Source organism: Belonocnema kinseyi, chromosome 4 (assembly GCF_010883055.1).
Source record: "Belonocnema kinseyi isolate 2016_QV_RU_SX_M_011 chromosome 4, B_treatae_v1, whole genome shotgun sequence".
NCBI classification, from domain to species: domain Eukaryota; kingdom Metazoa; phylum Arthropoda; class Insecta; order Hymenoptera; family Cynipidae; genus Belonocnema; species Belonocnema kinseyi.
In genome coordinates this window covers 36,344,523-36,365,927 of record NC_046660.1, presented here as the reverse complement: position 1 = coordinate 36,365,927, position 21,405 = coordinate 36,344,523, and the positions used below count along the sequence as shown (strand labels likewise).

At 24.6% G+C, this 21,405-nt stretch overlaps 1 protein-coding gene across 1 annotated transcript in view; it reads left to right on the top strand.

Moving 5' to 3' along the window:
- The window catches only part of LOC117170834, a 65,907-nt gene continuing 44,502 nt past the window's right edge, over positions 1-21,405 (top strand). Inside the window, exons 1-5 of the mRNA XM_033357877.1 lie at positions 1-190; positions 5,374-5,742; positions 12,216-12,869; positions 19,611-19,783; positions 19,875-19,934. Coding sequence (XP_033213768.1) covers positions 174-190; positions 5,374-5,742; positions 12,216-12,869; positions 19,611-19,783; positions 19,875-19,934 — 1,273 coding nt within the window. The 5' untranslated portion in view covers positions 1-173. The remainder of the gene's footprint in view (positions 191-5,373; positions 5,743-12,215; positions 12,870-19,610; positions 19,784-19,874; positions 19,935-21,405) is intronic.

Here is a 21,405-nt window from a genome sequence, read left to right as displayed (position 1 = left end):
TTCTGGGCTTGTCCGCTACTCCGCTGCTGCAAAATGGCGAGTTGAAGGAGTCCTTTCCTTTTGCGTCATTTGGTGGGAACATTTTAGGGGGTTTTCTGAGTGCAAAATTTGTAATAAAAATTGAAATTAGTGTCACATAATACATATAAAAGTACCTCCTACGGAATTACACGATGGGGCGATTCAGAAGGTAAGTTATTGGAATTTTCAACTATCTCAATTTCACGGATCTGAGAAAATCAATGTACGGAGTGGCTGTGCACTACCCGCAGCAAACATATTCCATCGTTGAATGGATTCTTTTCACGACAATTTAAATTACTAATATTATAGTCAATTGAAAACAGAAGTAATAAGCTTTGCTTTTTCAAACAAAAAATCGCCACCAAACAACTCAATATTCTGAGAGAATTAAGTTATTAAAATTGTTATTAAATCTCTGTGACATTTAAGTATTGTCGGCTCATTCTAATTTCACTTGTTAATATGTTGATAATGGCATCAACACTTTTGTTGCTTGCAGCTTATCTATAGTGATAATTCGGAAAACGCACCACATAACCTGAAATGGTTTCGCATAAGTTTTAATTATTTGTCTTTGCTGAATCTGCATTATCGAAAATGCCTTCCTGAAGTGTTTCGGAACATTTTATTGAAATATATTATAAATTCTTGATACCTTATTTTCCAATACAATTGTTGTTCTATAGAAATCAGGTTACCTTTCGATATTCTGATGTCACTTTCAAAATTCCATTGTCCTGTCAAAGTCTTATTTTATCACCACGAATATACCGAGATTTTTTTCAAAATTTGTTTTTTCTTCATATGCGTCTCAAGATTTTTCTTTATAATCACAAATAGTGCAAAATTTACGCTATGTTAAAAACAAAAGAAACAAAATTGAGTTCCATTTTCACACCAAACTGTATAAAAAATGTAATGTGTAGATTTTTTAAGATTTCTGAAAAAGAAGCATTTTAAAATGTTTTAACAGAAAAAAAAGTCTTAAGTTTTTTGGTAAAATATAAACTGATTTTATATTTTAAAAAAAATTGAAATAATTGAGATTATTTAAACTGATTTTTTTAGTTTAAAAACTTAATTTAAAAAAAATATTTTAATAGTTTTTAAAGAATATTAAACAGAATCTGGAAGTTTAAAAAGCTTCAAAAAAAAAAACTTTCTTAAGAATACTGTGAATATTTTTAGTCTTTTTATATTGAAAAATTAATTTTTAAAGAATATTTAAAATTGCTTCAAAAAATTTGAAATTTTTTGATTAATTCGAGTCGGTTTAAAAGATATTAATTTTTAAATGTCCTAAAAATCTTTAAAAATTGAATTTTTCCTAAAACTTTGCAAAATTCTGCAAATCAAGAAAAATATACTTTTTCGACATATCTGAAATCTTCCAAATTTTGTTAAATTTCCTCTTAAATCTTAAAAATTATATTTGTATAGCCTTAAAAACAAATAAACCTAAAAAACAAATATTCATTCGAAATTTATATTTTGGGAAAATCTTTGTTTCTTTCGCTATATTTTTTCTAATGTCTTCCAGTTAGAAATGCAAATGATTGAAAATTAATCTTTTTTTGGTCAAGAATTCAACTACTTTATTAAAAATTGAATATTTTATTAATAAAGATTCATCATTTGTGTTTAAAAATTTTTTAATTCACCTGTTTCGTAGAAAATTCGTCTCTTATTGAAACAACTTTTTTTTATTAAAAATGCAACTGGCAAAAATTAATTTTTGTTTGTTTGGAGATTCAGCTACTTTATTAAAAAATTATCTTGGCATATATTCAACTCTTTCTTATTTGAAATTAAAATCTTCTTTGTCTGAAATGTCATTTATATTATCTAAGTAATATATTTAATAAATATTTTAATAATAATATTCAATGAAACAAAGATCTTCAACAAAAACATCTGTCCAAGTATCATTTCTTACAGGGAAAATTTGAACTGTAAATAATTCTTTAATAATAGAGGTAACAATTCTGTTCTTAACTTTTCGATCAAATGTTTCAAAAAGGATACTATTGATAATACCTTGACCATCATAAATGAGATTACATGTATTTATCTATTAATAAAGATAAGAATTTTCCTCATGAATTTAGTGAGTCAACATTTCCAAATACGGAATTTTATTTGATCAGATTTATTTACGATTATTTAAAAATTTTATTAGTATAAGAGAAACCTTCAATTGTAAATCTTTTTCTATATTGAGAAATAATTAAATTACCGGTACCGACAATATGATTTTTGGGAAAATTTTTTATCATTTCTGTTTTATTTTTAAATATTAATTTTAAGCTTTATGATAAAAAAAAGATGTCAGAATGTTAGGAAATATTTCAAAAGCTTTTCCGATGTATTGAAAAAATTTAAAAATAATTTGAAAAGATTTCGAACAATTTTTAAAAAATTCAAAGCTTTTTTTAAAAAAATTAAAGATTTTACGACATTAAAGTTTTTTTCTTAAAATTCCAGGAAAAGTTCAAATTAATTTCTTATTTTGAAAACTTTATTTTAAGAAAATATTTGAGAATATTTCGAATAATTTCCTTTTTTTTTAAACTACACTATTTTCGTAAAAAATGTAATTTTTGATTAAAATTTATATTTTGGTACTGAAAAGTCAAATGAAATCTTTTTTCGATGAAAATTGCTTCTTTCTTGGATAAAAATTAAAAATGCAACTGCTTGGTTAAATATTCAATAATTGTGATGAAAAAATTGCCCTTTTTGGTTGTTAATTCGTCTTTTCGGTTGAAAATTCAACTATTTGGGTAGAAAATTTGGGTTTTTGATTAAAATTCATATTTTGGTGTTAAAGTCAACTGAAATCGTTTTTGTATGAAAATTATTTATTTTTATTTTTTAATTTGTGTTCTAATTTTAAAATTCTTCGGTTTTAATAGAAATTACACTTTTCTTGGATAAAAACGCAGCTGATTGGTTGTAAATAAAAAAAATTTAGTGAAAAGTCATCCATTTTGGTTGAAAATTCAACTCTTTCTTAGAAAATTTACTTGTTCTTTAAAATTCATATTGTGATGTTAAAAAATGAAAAGATTTAAATGATTTTAAACGAACACAAAAGATTTCACATATATTTCACACAGATTTGAAATATTTTACCAAATTTTTAAAAGATTTCACAAAGATTTTAATAATCTTAAATGCACGCAAAATATTTCACAAGGATTTTAAAGTTTCCAGAAGATTTCAAGGATTTTAAAGATTTTAAAAAAGGAGTAAATAAGATTTCAGATCATTTTAAAGATTTGCAATGATTTCAAATTTTTTTTAGAATATTTCACAAATATTTCAAATGAACTAAAAATATTTCACAATTAATTAATCAAAATTTCTTAGAGGTTTCAAAAGAAGTGATTTCAAATAAGTAGGAAAGATTTCACAAGTACTCCAAAAAATTCATAAGGATTTAAAATGATTTAAAGATTTTACAAATTTTTAGAAGGTATAAAATATTTCAGAATATTTCAAAGTTTTTAAACAATTTCAAAACGTCTCAAGAAGTTTGAGAAGATTTCAAAAAATTTCAATTATTTGAAACGAACACAAAAGTTTTCACAAACGAAGATTAAAGAAATACTTCATAAATGTTTCAACAAATTTCATTCAGAATTCAAGGATTTAAAAGATTTCACAAAGATTTTAAAAATGTCAAGGATGCCAACGACTTGAAACTGTTTTCATACAAAAAATTGCATCTCTTTGTTCAAAATTCATCCTTTTTGGTTGAGAATTCTTTTTTTGTTTTTTTTTTTTCATTTGAAAAACTACTTTCGTTAAAAATTCACTTTTTGATTAAAATTTATATATTGGTAATAAAAAGTCAACTGAAATCATTTGAATGAAAATTGGACTATTTTATGAAAATTTATCTTTAATTTGAAAAATCGTTTAATTAAGTAGAAATTGCACCTTTCTTGGATAAAAATCCATCTGTTTGTTTGAAAATTTACAAATTTTGTTCAAAAATCATCCTTTTAGATTGACAATTTCTCCTTTTTTTTAAATTTTAAACTATTTGCGTAAAACATTTAATTCTTAATAACAATTTATATTTTGGTGCTAAAAAGTCAACTGAAACCTCTTTTGGATGAAAATTCCACAATTTTTGTTGTTGAAATTTGGTCTTTTCTTTAAAAATTCGTCTATTTTTGTTAGTCTATTTAGTTCTCATCTATTCAGTTAGTTTAATTTTAAAGGTTTCATAAATGTCTCCAAAAATTTCATAAGGAATTCAAGGCTTTCAAAGATTTTTAAAATGTCAAGGATTTCAAAGACTTGAAACTTTTTTCATACAAAAACTGCATCTCTTTGTTCAAAATTCATCCTTTTTGATTGAGAATTCCTCTTTTTTATTTGAAAATTTATATTTTGGTAATAAAAAGTCCACTAAAATCATTTGGATGAAAATTTTAATATTTTATGAAAATTTGTCTTTAATTTAAAAATTCGTTTATTTGAGTAAAAATTGCATCTTTCTTGGATAAAAATGAAACTGTTTGATTGAAGATTCAACAATTTTTTTCAAAAGTCATCCTTTTTCATTGACAATATCTCTTTTTTGTTTGAAATCTCAACTATTTTCGTAGGACATTTAATTTTTGATAAAAATTTATATTTTTGTACTAAAAAGTCAACTGAAACCTTGTTTGGATGGAAATTCCACCATTTTTGTTATTTAAATTTGGTCTTTTATTTAAAAATTCATCTATTTTGGTTAGTCTATTTAGTTCTCATCTATTTAGTTAGTTTTATTTTAAAGATTTCATTAGTGTTTTAAAAAATTTCATAAAGAATTCAAGGATTTTAAAGGTTTTACAAAAAATTAAAAAGATTTTATAGAAAGTTCCAGATTTTACAAAGATTTTAAAAATGTCAAGGGTTTCAAAGACTTGAAACTTCTTTCATAAAAAAATTGCATCTTTCCTGGATGAAAATGCAACTGTTTAGTTAAAAATTTAACAATTTTGTTCAAAAGTCATCCTTTTTGATTGACCATTTCTCTTTTTTGTTTGAAATCTCAACTATTTTCTTAGAACATTTAATTTTTGTAAAATATTTTACAAAGATTTGAAAAATGTCAAGGATTTCAAAGACTTGACACTTTTTTCATAAAAATGAATTTTTTTTATTAATAAGACGCGGCTGATAATATCATTTCAATTCTTAAAATCCTAGAAAACTTTTTTTTCCCCTGAAAACCTGATTTTTGGCAGGACAAATACTTTAAAATGATAATAATGTAGTGTCTGATGACAGAGATGTAGAACTGATATTTAATGATTTGCAGATGATTCATATTAACATTGATTTTAGTCGTAGTAGAGAAAGAGAAAGGAGGCGTCGATCGCGCACTCGATCTAGGAGCCGATCACCGCGTGACAGAAGAAACTGGGGAGGCGGTGGAGGAGGAGGCGGCGGCGTCCGTGATCGCGGAGGAAACAGTCGTGGCGGACGAAATCAGCCAGGAGCAAATTTGAAAAAACCTCGATGGGATCTGAGTCGTCTTGAACCTTTTAAAAAAGACTTCTATGTGCCAAGTGATGTGGTACAAAACAGAGATCCCCGGGATGTCGAACAATATAGGAGCAATAAAGAAATTACATTGAGAGGACGAAATATACCAAATCCTCTCTTTTCTTTCGAGGAAGCAGGTTTTCCAGATTACGTTATGAAAGAAATCAAGTACGTTGAACACGATGATTCTTGGATTAAAGTGCAACTTCTTTTTTATTTTACTTTTTTTTATTTCGTATTTTTTATTGAAAAGTCAGTTGAAATCTTTTTGAATGAAAATTCAACTATTTTTTTGAAAATTTCTATTTTATATTTAAATATTCACCTGTTTTACTAGAATTTTCGTTTTTCTTGGACAAACAGGCAACTGCTTGGCTTGAAAATTCGAGTTTTTTGTTGAATATTTAACTATTTTGTAGAAAATTTACTTTTTTTTTTTAATTTAACATTTTGATGTTGAAAAGAGAACTGAACTCTTTTGTGGATGGAAATTCAACTATTTTTATTCTTTATTGCAAAAATAAAAAAATTGTATTTATTGCAACTGTTTTGTTGAAAATTTAACTATTAGAAAATTCACTTTTCGTTTAAAATTTATATTGTGGTGTTGAAAAATAAACAGGAATAATTTTTTTTTTTTTTTTTTTTTTTAAGAAAAATTTTCCAGAGTTTAAAGATTATCTCTTCCAAAGTTTAGAAAAAAAAGTATTTCCAAAAACAATCCTCATCTCACGTCAGAATTCAATAGAGTTTTAAAATTCCTTGTTCGAAATTAGAATTTGTTTTAATTAACTTTTTTTCAATACAAATTTACCAGAGTTTCAAGCTGCCATCTTGAAGTTTTTATAAAATTTATAAATTGTAATTAATACACATTTTTGTGCTGAAAAGTCATTTCAAATCTTTTGGATGAAAATTCAACTCTTTTTTTTGAAAATTTATATTTTATATTTAAAAATTCACCTGTTTTAGTAGAATTTTCGTTTTTCTTGAACAAACAGGCAACTGCTTGGCTTGAAAATTCGATTGTTTTGTTGAAAATTTAACTATTTCGTAGAAAATTTACTTTTTTTTTAAATTTAACATTTTGATGTTGAAAAGAGAACTGAACTCTTTTGTGGATGGAAATTCAACTATTTTTATTTTTTATTGCAAAAATAAAAAAATTGTATTTATTGCAACTGTTTTGTTGAAAATTTAACTATTAGAAAATTCACTTTTCGTTTAAAATTTATATTGTGGTGTTGAAAAATAAACAGGAATCATTTTTTTTTTTTTTTTTTTTTTTAATAAAAATTTTCCAGAGTTTAAAGATTATCTCTTCCAAAGTTTAGAAAAAAAAGTATTTCCAAAAACAATCCTCATCTCACGTCAGAATTCAATAGGGTTTTAAAATTCCTTGTTCGAAATTAGAATTTGTTTTAATTAACTTTTTTTCAATACAAATTTACCAGAGTTTCAAGCTGCCATCTTGAAGTTTTTATAAAATTTATAAATTGTAATTAATACACATTTTTGTGCTGAAAAGTCATTTCAAATCTTTTGGATGAAAATTCAACTCTTTTTTTTGAAAATTTATATTTTATATTTAAATATTCACCTGTTTTAGTAGAATTTTCGTTTTTCTTGGACAAACAGGCAACTGCTTGGCTTGAAAATTCGAGTTTTTTGTTGAAAATTTAACTATTTCGTAGAAAATTTACTTTTTTTTTTTTTTTTATTTAACATTTTGATGTTGAAAAGAGAACTGAACCCTTTTGTGGATGGAAATTCAACTAGTTTTATTTTATTTTTTTATTGAAAAAATAAATTTTTTATTGCAACTGTTTTGTTGAAAATTTAAATATTTCTTAGAACTGAAATCCTTTCTGAACAAATTCAACTTTTTTTTTAATGTGTCGCTTTTTATTAAAAATGCATCTGTTTTAGTACAAATTTCATTTTTTTCGGATAAAAATGTAACTATTTTGTAGATAATTCAACTATTTTATTAAAAAGTCATCCTTTTTGGTTGAAAAATTTGTTGTTTTTTGTATTGAAGATTCAATTTTTTTTATAGACTTATTTTTAGTTTAAAAATTCATATTTTGATCCTGAAAAGTCAACTGAAATTTTTTGAACCGAAAATTCATCTCTTTCTTTGAATGTTTAACTATTTTGTTGAAAATTAATATTTTTCATTAAAAATTCAACCTACTTGGGCAAAAGTTAAAATACATTTTTTAAAGTTTATTTTTTCCATTGAAAGCTTATATCTTAGTTAAAAAAATTAACTGTTTAGTGGAAAAACCTTTTTTTATTTAAAATTAATTTTTAACTGAAAATGTAACTTTTCCACTTCTTAAGATTGTTTTTTTTTAGTTGAAATTTCTTCTTTTTTTGGTAAAAAAAATTTTGAATTCAAATTCCATTTTTATATATAAAATTAAGATAAAATTTGATTTATTTCTTGAGTGAGATATCTTTATTTTTTGAAAATACGTTTTTTTTTTTTTTTTATTGAAATATAAACTATGACTTTTTGTTGGGAATTTATCTTTTTAGATTGAAAATTTATGAATTTGATTAAAAAGCCATCTTTTATAATATATTATAAAACATTTAATGTTAAAACTATTACAAGGTTAAAATTTTATTTGAATATTAATGATCAACGAGAATAAAATTCTAATTCTACTAGCAATAACTAACAAAAAAATTATGGAAGCTAAAAATTACGTACAGTAAGAATGTAGTTCTGAGTTGGAACAGTGATTTTTTTATAAGAATTACAATTCTTAGTTGGGATACTGGATTTCAGTTGAAAAAAATCATAATTTCGACTTTAAGACGGGGTATTTTGAAAAAATTTATAATTCTGAGTTGGTACAGGGAATTTCAGTAAAGAATCATAATTTTGAGTTTGGGAGAGTGAATTTTTTTTTAAGAAATATAAATTTATCAATTGGAATAGGACATTTCTGTAAAAAATTATAATTTCGTTTCGGGGCAGGAAATTTCTACAGAGAATTAAAGTCCTGAAATAGAACTGGTTATTTCCATAAAGAATTATAATTTTAGGTTCCCTTTAGAACAGGAAATTTTGTTAGTAATTATAATTTTTAATTTAGAATTCCAAGTCAGAATTCGTCAAAATTGGTAGATTCCCTCTTCCGAATTTTGGAAAAAGGATTTCTTCTAAAAAAAAATTCTTCTAAACGATAATAGCCAATTTTGTAAGTAAAAATAATTCTGACTTGAAACAGGAAATTTTCTAAAAGAATTATTTTTTCACGGGGAGGCAAAAATGAAATATAAAAAGTAATTTCTATAAAGAATTTTAATTCAAACTTCAGAATAGAGAATTTCGTAAAAAATTATAATTTGGCCTTGAAACGCGTAATTTTGAAGATGGAACTGAGGATTTTGGAAAATAAGTTTTAATTATAAAAAAATGGAATTTACAAAAACAATCCCTGTTCCAAGTTAGAATTCGTCAAATTTTGAAATTTCCTTGTTCCAAATTAGAATTTATTTGAATTTAAAGGTTCTTTGTTTTTTAATAAAAATTTGTCAGAGTTTGACATTTTTTCTTTCATATTTTAGAAAATGGGATTCACCATTTTCCTGAACTATAATAGAAAATATTGTAAATGAATATATTTATTAATAATATAAGAAATATGATTATAAAATATAAAAATATAATTCTGACTTTTAACAAAGAATTTCCGTAAAGAAATATAGTTTTGAGTTCGAGGCAGAAAATCTTCGTGAAGAATTATAATTTTTATTTTGGGACAGAGAATTCCCGTAAATAAATATAATTTTTTTTTATTTAGGACAGGAAATTCTCTAGAAGAATTATAGTTTCTATTTAAGATTCACTTTAGAACAGAGAGTTTCCGTAAAGAATTATAATTTGACTTGGAATAGGGAATTTTGTTTACAGGATTTTACTCTGATTTGAAAGAGAATTTTAAAAAATTCCTGTCTTGAATAAAAATTCATTAAAATATGAAAATTCTCGCTTCCAAATTTTTCAAAAAAGGGAGTTACTATTTTTTTTAATTTACAAATTATCATTAATTTTGTTTTAATAAAAATTCGTCAGAGTTTAAAAATTACCTCTGCCAAAGTTTAGAAAAAGCCAGTTACGAAATTTCTTAATTATGATAGAAAATATTCTAAATGGAATAAATTCTTACTTGGAACAGGGAATTCATGAAAGAACGTTTCAAAGTACATTTCATCCAAATTTTTATATTTTGAAAGCGAAAAATAAAAAATAAAAATTTGTTCTGATAAAAAAACCAAGTGTTTTGGAGAAAAATCGTATTTATTTTTGTTGAATTCGACTTTTTTTCATTAAAATTTTGTCATTTAAAGTTTCTTCTCTTTGGTTGAAAATTTAACTATTTGGTTGAAAATTGGTCTTTTTTGTTTTATTTTTAGTCAAAAACTGATCTTTTTATTTTAAAAATTACATGATTCGTTGAAAAGTCGTCCTTTTTGGTTGAATGAAACGTTTATTGAAGATTCATCACTTTGGAATAAAATAAACGATCTTGGGAAAATCATTTTTTTTTTTTTTCTATTAGAAATTGATTGACTGAAAATTTAACTTGTCCATTTTTTGTTAAAAATTGGCCTCTTTTAGTTTAAAAATCAGCTATTTATATGAAAATTAATGTATTTTATTGAAAATTCGTCTCTTTGTTGAAAATTAATCTTGACCCTCAACAATTGATGTTTTTGATCGAAAAAAAAACCTTTTTTGGTTACAAATTTAACTAGTTTTTTTCATTCTTTTTTCGAAAATTGATCTTATTAGTGGAAAATTTAACTATGTGTTTGAAAATTGACCCATTTTTTAGAAAATTGTTCTTGTTTATAATAAATTTATTTATTTTACTTAAAAATTAATTTCTTTGGTTAAAAATTTAAATAGGTACTTTAAAAAATTTTAGTTGCTTTATTAAATATATATTTTTTTTTAAATTAATTTTCCAGTTGAAAATTTCTACTCTTAGGTAGAAAATGAATCTTCTTGTTTTGTTTAAACCTTCTTTCTTTGGTTCAAAATTATTTTTTTGGCTGAAAATAGAACTATTTTATTTTTGTTTAATTTTTTGTTTGTAAAATTATTTTCATTCGATAAAAATTGAAAAAAAATTGTAATATGTATATTATATATTATAATATATATGTAATATATTAAATTGTTCATTGAAAATTCATCTTTTTTATTAAAAGCTTTACTGCCTTGTTGAAAAGTAATTTTTTGATTGAAGATAAATTACTTTAGTTTAAAATTTATCTCTCTGGTTAAAAATTCAACTATTCTATTGAAAAAATCGATTTTTTGTTGTATGTTAAACTTTTAAGAGAAAATTTAACTATTTCATTTTTGGTTAAAAATTGTTTCTTTTTTAATTGAAACTTTTTCGTGCAAATTGAACTATATTGTTAAAAATTATATTTTTTATCTGAACATTAAATTATTCTATTTTTGGTTACATTTTCTTAATTAACCAATTTTGTTAAAAAATGCGTTTTCTTTTATTAGAAAATGTACCTTTTTTAATTCGAATTTTAAATATTTGGTTAAAAATGTATTCATTATGTTGAACATTTGTCTTTCTAGTAGAAATTTAATCTTCTTCTTTGAAAAGTCATAATTTTTTTTGAAAATTGAACTATTTCATTTTGAGTTGAAAAGTAAACTGTTTCATTTTTGGACCAAAATTGATCTTTATTGATTGAAAATACTACTATTTGGTAAAAAAAAATTATGAAGGTTATCAAAACACATACTTTGATTTTTTCAGTAGACAATAATGTTATGTGCGTAAAATTCAGATAATAAAAATATTTAATTTTTTCTCTTCAAAGTGAATAACTTACGCTTTTACTTTATTTTACAAATAAACTCTTAAACTTTTATTACTAATGTGTATTAAAAAAGCTATTTTTTATTTATTAAATTTAAAATCTAAACATTCATATTTAGTTTAGTTTAGTTCGTAAAATTCAGATAATAAAAATATTCAGGTAATAAAAATATTGAATTCTTTCTCTTCAAACTGAATAAATTACTTTTACTTTATTTGACAAATAAACTCAAAACTTTTATTACTAATGTGTATTAAAAAGGCTATTTTTATTTATTAAATTCGAAGTCTAAACATTCATATTTAGTTCGGCTGCTTCTGGTTCATTGAAAGAATAAATTTGGAATTTTTTCAGTAGACAATAATGTTATGTGCGTAAAATTCAGGCAGTAAAAATATTCAGGTAATAAAATTACTGAATTTTTTTATCTTCACACTGAATAACTTACTCTTTTACTTTATTTTACAAATAAACTCTAAACTTGTATTAACAATGTGTATTAAAAAAGCTGTTTATTATTATATATTTAGTTCGTAAAATTCAGATAATAAAAATATTGAATTCTTTCTCTTCAAACTGAATAACTTACTCTTTTACTTTATTTTACAAATAAACTCTTAAACTTTTATTACTAATGTGTATTAAAAAGGGTATTTTTTATTTACCGAATTTAAAATCTAAACATTCATATTTAGTTTAACTGCTTCTGGCTCATTCAAAGAAGAATAAATTTTAACGATTAACTTGATCGATTTTCTTTTTTTCAGACGACAGGGTTTCAAGGAACCTACCTCGATTCAGGCCCAAGGTTGGCCAATTGCTTTAAGTGGCCGGGACATGGTGGGAATTGCGTCGACAGGATCAGGAAAAACATTGTCCTACGTACTACCTGCCATCGTTCACATAAACAGCCAGCCCAAGCTCTCACGCAAAGATGGCCCCGTCGCTCTAGTTTTAGCGCCAACGCGCGAATTGGCCCAACAAATTCAGCAAGTTGCAGATGACTTTGGACACTCGTCTGGCATTAGAAATACTTGTTTATACGGCGGCGCTCCAAAGAATGTCCAAATCCGAGATCTGGATGGCGGCGTGGAAATAGTAATCGCCACTCCGGGCAGACTCTTAGATTTACTCGAATCGGGCAAAACAAATTTAAAGCGATGCACGTATCTTGTGTTGGACGAGGCCGACCGAATGTTGGACATGGGATTCGAACCCCAAATTCGGAAGATAATTGAACAAATTAGACCTGATAGGCAGACTTTAATGTGGTCCGCAACATGGCCGAAAGAGGTTAAAAATTTGGCGGAGGACTTTCTGAAGGACTACGCTCAAATTAATGTTGGCTCGCTGCAGCTTGCAGCTAATCACAATATTTTACAGATCATTGACGTTTGTCAGGATTACGAAAAAGAATCCAAGTAGGTGTTTAGATACTATTTAGCAAAGTTCGGGCCTCGAACTCACCATTTTTGTTTTACACTTTTTTTTGTTGGCAATTGCGTTACTTTTTTACTGGGGGTTCAAGGATCTTGAAAACCTGGAATTCTCCTTAAATTTTGTTTAAACCTTGATAACCTGGAAAGCTCCTTGCATTTTTCACGAGAACCTTGTATTACTTTTTCTTTTAAAACAGTTATTTCATTGAAATGCGAAAAGTAATTTAAATCTTTTAGTCTAATCTTACTAGTAAGGCATTTTTTATATATTAAGATCAGGGAGTCTAGTGACCTTGAAAACCTTGAACTCTCCTTGAATTTTTTTTGAACCTTGAAAACCTGGATATCTCCTTGATTTTTTCACAAATTTTAATTATTCTTTTTTTTTCTTCTTTCTTTTAAAACAGTAATTTTATCGAAATACGAAGAGTAATTAAAATCTTTTAGCCTATTATAAAAGAAACATCTTGTTTAGGCAAAATCTTGCTGTTTATTACAGAATAAATAAAGATATTTCAAGGCACTTTTTGTCGAGGTGTTCAACTCCGGAATTATAAAAATTATTATAAAAATTATAAAATTTCGATGTTAATTCAGTTTCAGAATTAGAATAAGCCATGGTCATACAACGGATTTTTAGAGGGGTTGACCACGCGATTTTTGAGTGTACAACAGATTTCAAAAGGTTAAAAAATATTTCAAAGATTGAAAAATATTTTTATTCTCTTTAACATTTAATAAAGTTTTCACGGACGTTAACGATTTAAAAAAGGCGCGCACGCCTGATTTCAATAGAGATTTCACAGCAATTTCACAAACATTCTAAAACTTTAAAGATTTAAAGGATTTCCAAGATTTGAAAAAGGGTACAGTACACCAGATTTCAAAGATTTCAAAAATTTGAAACGATTTTAAGAGGTTTTAAAACATTTTAGAAGATTTCAAAATATTTCAAACAATTCAATGACTTCAACGAAAACAAAAGATTTTCCAAACAAAGATTCAAGAACGATTTTATAAACATTCCAAAATATTTCACAGAGATTTCAAACATTCAAAAAAGGCGTGTACACTAGATTAAAAAGTTTTCACAAAAATTCCCCAAAGATTTGTAACATTTCACAAACATTTTAAAACTTACAAAAGAGTTTAAATATTTTTAAAAGGGTATATTAAACCACATTTCTAAGATTTCAAAAATTTTAAACAATTTAACATTTTTTTAGGATATATCAAAAGATTTCACTAATATTTGTAATAATTTAAATAATTCCAACGCATTCACAAAGATTTCAACACATTTCGCTATGATCTAGAACATTGTACAAGGATTTTAAAGATTTTAAAAGATTTTAAATAACTTCAAAATTGTTTTGGAGATGTCAAAAGATTTCAGAAAAGTTTCAAACATTTCAATAAGGGTGCAGTACACCAGATTTCAAGGATTTCAAAATATTTCAAAGATTTTAAACGATTTAAAAATGTTTGACAAATTTTCAAAAGATTTCTCAATTATTTTAAAGAATTCTTCAGGATTTCAAGACATTTCAAGAATTTCAAATATTCCAACAAGGGTACAGTACACAAAATTTCAAAGATTTTAAAGCAATTGAAAGATTTTTAATGATTTCAACAAATTTGAGAAGATTTTAATAATTTTAAACAAATAGAAATGATTTCACGAACAAAGATTAAAGAAACATTTCAGAAATATTTCAGAGCTTTTATAAAGATTTTAAAAAATTTCACAGTTTTCGTAGATTTCAAAATATTGTAAACGATATCAACATTTTTTTATAATATTTCAAAAGATTTAACAAAGATTTCAAATATTCCAGTGATTTTATACGATTAAAATCAATTTCATATCGATTTCACAAATATTTAAAATATTTCAGTGATTTCAAACGAATACAAAAGACTTGGAGAAGATTTCACCATTTCTTTAAAGAGTTCATAAGGTTTTCAAAATATTTCAAGAATTTCAAAGATTTTAAGCAATTTCAAAAGGTTTCAACACATTTGAGATGATTTCAAGACTTCAATTATTTTAAACAAGAAAAATATTTTGCAAACAAAGATTAAAGAAAGAGTTCACAAAGATTTCAAGAATTTTAAAGAGTTTACAAAAGTTTTGAAAAATGCTAAAAGATTTCTCAAAGATTTCACCGAAATTTCAAGCTTTCACTAAGGATTTTAATACTTCACAAAGATTTCAATGATTTCCAAGACATTACAAAGATATAAAAATATTCCTAAAGATTTCAGAAAGACGATTCACGTTCGAAAAAAATTAAGAATTTGTTTATTTACGATTCAGCTTTCTTTAGACATTTTTGGCCGAAAAAAAAATGAAATTGCTTATTTTTTACATGTATGACGAACGGTTATTTAATTATTTGATGTAAAAAAGGAGACCTGGAAAATTTTGATTTCTTGAACTAGACAACCTGGAAAAGGCCTTGAATTTTGTTCCTAAGAATCGCTAGACACTCTGAAGATATAATTGATTCATTGCAGAATAAATACAGAGTTTTTTAGGCATTTTTTGTAGACTTTACCAATTATTTTATAGATTGCAAAGAACAGGCTTTAATATTGTGAATAATTCTATAAGTTTTTAATTTCTTCTCTGCTAATATAGAATATTGAAGTATACATTTTGTTTGGATATTCAACTTAGAAATCATAAAAATTATTGGTTAACAATTTCGCAAACATTTTAAACATTTAAAGGATTTCAAAGATTGAAAAAGGGTACAGATTTTTAAGATTTCCAAAATGTTTTAAAGGTTTTTAACAATTTCAAATGATTTCAAGGATTTCAAAGCTTTAAAAAGGCATGTACACTCGATATAAAAGTTTTTACTAAAGTTTTCCAAAGATTTCAAACAGCATTTCTAAGATTTTAAACAATTTAAAGTTTTTTTAGAAGATCGCAGAAGTTTCAAAGATTTCATTTAAAAAATTCATAAAGGTTTCTTAAGAATACGAGAATTTTAAAGTTTTGAATTGATTTCAAACCATTTTTGCTGTATTTTAAATATTTCAATGATTTTAATCCAATACAAAATATTTCACAGATTTGTTAACGATTTCAAAAGATTTTAGGAAGATTTCATAAATTAAAAAAATGTTTTAATCATTTTAAAGGAAAAAACAATATTGCAAATATATTCCACAAATATTTTAAAGAATTCTTGAGGATTTAAATAGATTTCAAGAATTTCCAAAATTTCAACTAGGATTTCAGTAAAGTACGCCAGATTTCAAAACATTTCAAAGATTTCACACCATTTCCAAGATTTCAAAGTAATTACTTTTTTTTAAGATTTCATAAATATTTAAAATGTTTTAATCATTTTAAACGAATTCAAAATATTGGAAACATATTCCACAACTATTTTAAAGAATTCTTGAGCATTTAAATAGATTTCAAGAATTTCCAAAATTTCAACCAGGATTTCAGTAAAGTAGACCCGATTTCAAAACGTTTCAAAACTTTTTTTTGTGAGATTTCAAAAGATATGACACAGATTTGAAATATTTCAATGATTTTAAACGACTACAAAAAATTTCACATATGTTTCAAAAAATTGTTAAGGATTTCAAATGATTTCAGGAATATCAAAGATTTTAAAGAGGGATGTATTGTATAAAAAAAATGCAAAATCAGATTTTAAATGTTTTAAACAATTAAAATTTTTTTTAGTCGATATCAAAAGGTTTCACAAAAGTTTCAAAGATTTCATAAAAAAATTCATAAAGATTTCTAAAGAATACGGAAATTTTAATTGATTTGAATTGATTTCAAACCATTTTTGCAGCATTTTTAATATTTTAATGATTTTAATCGAATACCAAAGATTTTAAACCATTAACAAATTTTTTGGAAAGATTTCATAAATATTTTAAATGATTTAATAATTTTAAAGGAATAAAAAATATTCCACAAATATTTTACAGAATTCTTGAGGATTTAAATAGATTTCGAGAATTTCCAAAATTTCAACTAAGATTTCAGTAAAGTACACTAGATTTCAAAACGTTTCAAACATTTCACACCATTTCAAAGCATTAAATTTTTGAAGATTTCATAAATATTAAAAATCTTGAATCATTTTAAATGAATTCAAAATATTTCACAAATATTTTTAAAAATTCTTGAGGATTTAAATAGATTTCAAGATTTTCAATTAGGATTTCAGTAAAGTACACCCGATTTCAAAACGTTTCAAAGATTTTAAAGCGTATCAACCTTTTTTTTGGAGATTTCAAAAAAATCACAAAGATTTGAGATATTTCAATGATTTTAAACTAATACAAAAGATTTCATAAGTATTTCAAAAAATGTCACAAAGTTTTCAAGGCCTTAAAATGTCAACAAGGGTTCAGTACAGATCAGATTTCAAACCATTTTAATGATTTTAAACGATTTTAACCAAATTTAGGATATTTCAAAAGATTTTCATGATTTCAGACGAATAAAAAAGATTTCACAAACCAAAATTAAAACAAGATTTTTCAAAGATTTTATAAATGTTTCAAAAAATTTTACAAAGATTCAAAGACTTTAGAAAGCTTTAATAATATTCACAAAGATTTCACAAATACCATTTATTTTCGCAGGAAATTAACAATTCGTCTATTTATGATTCGGCTTTCTTAAGAAATTTTTGGCCAATAAAAATGGCATTTTAATGTTATTTAATTTTTAACTAAGAAAACATTTTTATTTTAAATTAAAAAAACACAAAAAATTGAACAAAAAAGGACAAATTTCCAATCAAATAGTTTAATCCTCAACTAAAACATACTAATTGTCAACCAAATATGTAGTTGCATTTTTAACCAAGAAGATATTTTTTAAAAACAGTTGACTTTTCAACCAAATATCTGAATTTTCAACGTGGAAGATTAATTTTTTACAAAAAAAAGAAAAATTCTCAATAATGTATATTAATTTTTGAACAAATAGTTAATTTTTCAACCAAGAATATCGACTTTCTATAAAAAAAGACGAATTTCCAACTAAATAGTTTAAACAGTGAGTGTAATGTTAGTCCACATTTTATTTTATTAATTCTTCGTTTCTAAAAATTCTTTGTTTCTAAAAATTCTTTAACCAAAAAATATCATTCTTTAACTAAAAATAGATTGGTTAATATTTTACGTAAGAGAATTAATTTTCAATATGAAAAACTAATTTTCTGCAAAAAGTCAAATGTTCGACCAATCAGTTGAATTTTCAAATAAAAAAATGATTCTTTATCAAAAAAAAAAGCTAACTTTGAACTAAAATTATGAATCTTCGAAGAAAAAAAAACTGAACTGTTAAGAAAGTACGTTAACTTTCAATCTAAAAAGATGAATTCTCAACAAATCCTCTACTAAAATCTAAAACAGATTTATTTTTAACAAGTTACCGTTGAATGTAGTTACATTTTCAACCAAATATTTAAATTATCTAGACAGAAAAGACAAATTTCCTGCCAAAAAAATTGAATTTTCAACAGAAAAGTTTATTTTTAACCAATTAGTTAAATTTTCAACCAAATTATTAACTTTTTCAGATAGAAAAACAACTAATTTTCATCCAAATATTTCAAGTTGCTACGAAATTTTTGAATTTCCATGCGTAAAAAACGAACTTTCTTCAAAACAGTTGAATCCTCAATCCCAGCATAAGAATTTTCAACAAAATAGTTAAATTTTGACTCAGTCAGTTGAATTTTCAAGAAAATAATTTAATTTTAAGTTTAAAAAATCAATTCTTAACCGAAAAAAGAAACGAATTTTCAGCTAAAATTATGAACCTTCAACCAAAAAAATAAAAAAATAAAAAAAATGAATTTCGACGAAATGTAATAAAAAATAGTTGGATTTAATCAAGGAACACGAATTTTTCACCAATCAATTGCATTTTTAACAAAAAAGACGATTTTACAACAAAATTCATAAATTTTCAAACTGTTAATTAAATTTTCTACCTAAGTGCCTAATTTTTAACAAACAAAAAGATGAATTTTCAATTTAAAAAAATGAAGTCTCAACAAAATAGATACGTTTTAATACAAATAATTGCATTTTCAACCAAGAAGATTAATTTTCTACGAAAAAAGACGAGTTTTCAACAAATTACATAAATTTTCATCTAAATAGTTTGAACAAGGAATAGATGTGATGATTTCTTCCAAATAGTTAAATTTTCGAGCCGAAAAGATCAATTTTATTACCGAATTTGTTGAATCTTGAACCCACGAATATGGATTTTTAACGAAAAAAAATGGAGACAAGAATAAACTTTCATTGGTTTCTATTAATTTAATTCGCTTTAAGTGTAAAGTCGAGATAAAGAGAGGAATAGGGAAAAATCTGAAGCCCGGGATAAAGAAGTAGGAATTTTGATAATTAATAGACTACAGAATAAAATTTCAAATAAATATTGAAGTTCGTTAAAAAAAAAAAATTAATAGTGGATTATGTTGATCGAAAATAAAGTTCATTTTCCATTACACACTTTTTGATTTCCGAATATACACTTTTTAAATCGGGCTAAACATAAGTTTACTTAAAAAATTTTCAGAACACTATTTTGACAATATTTTTCAAATTTGTGACATTATTTGCACAATTATTTATCTCTGGAGCGAGTCCGAGGCCTAAAAGCTATATTCTATTTTAAAAAATCTGGAAGAGAGTTGTAAAAATAATTTTTTTCAGATTGAGTACGCTTTTAAAGGAAATCATGGCAGAAAACGAGAACAAAACTATAGTATTTATTGAAACAAAGCGAAGGGTAGATGAAATCACTAGAAAAATGAAAAGAGAAGGATGGCCAGCGGTTTGCATTCACGGTGACAAAACGCAACAGGAAAGAGATTGGGTTTTACAAGGTAAATTATTCTGTAACTATATATTTTTTTTCCTTAAAAATGCTCCTGATTTGAGAAATTTTTGAATTGAAAGAACATTTTCTTTATACAGATTTCAGGTCCGGTAAAGCGCCCATTCTTGTGGCTACTGACGTCGCTGCACGTGGTCTAGGTGAGTGAGAATAATCTTTTATTAAACAAAAATTGCAATTTAAATTAAACCCAGTTATATCGATATTGTTGAGTCGATATCAGGAAATGTAACTTTAAATTTTTCAATTACTGAATATAACCAGTTCAGAGCATTTTTCGATAAGAGTTGGATATTATCGGTTTATAAATCTTGATATTTAAAAATATATCTTGTTTCTTAAAATACAAATGCTCATTTGCAAAGCTTTTCAATTGTTTAAGCCTAGACAGCTTTGTTAACTTAAATTTCAGGCCTCGGACTCACGACACCTTTTTACGCTTTTTTTTAATGATGCAACTATTTTGCTGCTATTTTGAAGAAAAAAATTGACGCTAATGCAACCATTTTTTCACCTAGCTATTTGCATTTCTTCTTTAGATTAGCTAAAATAACATTTTTGTCATCTCAAAAAATCGAAATATTAACCATATTTAAAGGGATTTTTTTTTCAAAATTTTTAAGAGGATTTTAGTGATTTCACAATATTTAAGATACTTTAAACACTTCAAAGTATTTAAAAAAATATGAATTTTAGAGGATTTCTAGGAATTTTACAATTTTTAAGGGATTCATAAGAATTGCAAAAAGAATTTAAGGGTTTTAAATTAATTTTAGTAGAATTCAAGCAACTTGTAGGAATTTTTACGGATTTTAAGGGTAAGGATTTCACCCGATATTATGAAATATTTATGTTTTGTCTCCAAATGCCACATTTAAAAATAGTTAACTTCAGTGTGTAAATTTTTTTTTAAATGCACGCCACTATTTTGCTACTATTTTTCAAAATTTATGCTGCTATTAACACTATTTTTCATTTTTCAAATGAGTCCGAGGCCTGTAGTTTATAAAATCAAATATGATTTTAAAAATGTACAATTCTCCTTGATAAAACGATTTTAATATTTTTTTTTTCCTTCAACTTTAATGATGGATCATAATATATGAATTAAGTTAACAAAAGTGTCTATAACTACAATACACTTTTGGTTATATACCATGGTGTTTAATTATTTCGAAGCAATACCATTTTATGTAAATTGAAGGAAAAAATGCAACATAAATTAATAATCGACTCTTAGAATTTTGTTTGAGCAGAAATTCTGACTCAATGAAATCTATGTTTACATTGTTTTTTTTTCTTTATTTTTTTCCTTTAAATTCGCCCACGGTAGCGATGAAATCGGATTTTGGATTTATATTTTAATTTTTTTTTAACTTTCTTCACAATGATATTTAATATTAACTTTCTATACGTTGTAGTTTATTGTATCAAATATTGTTGATAGGAAAACGAAGTTCATTAAAATAAATATATATACATATTTGAATACTTTTTTAAAGGTTGTTTTATTAAATTACGTACTTTTAAAAAATTAGTTTAATGATTTTAAATTAAAAGTCTATTTTTTATTTATAAAAATACTTTTATCGGAAAATACAAAAGTTTTAT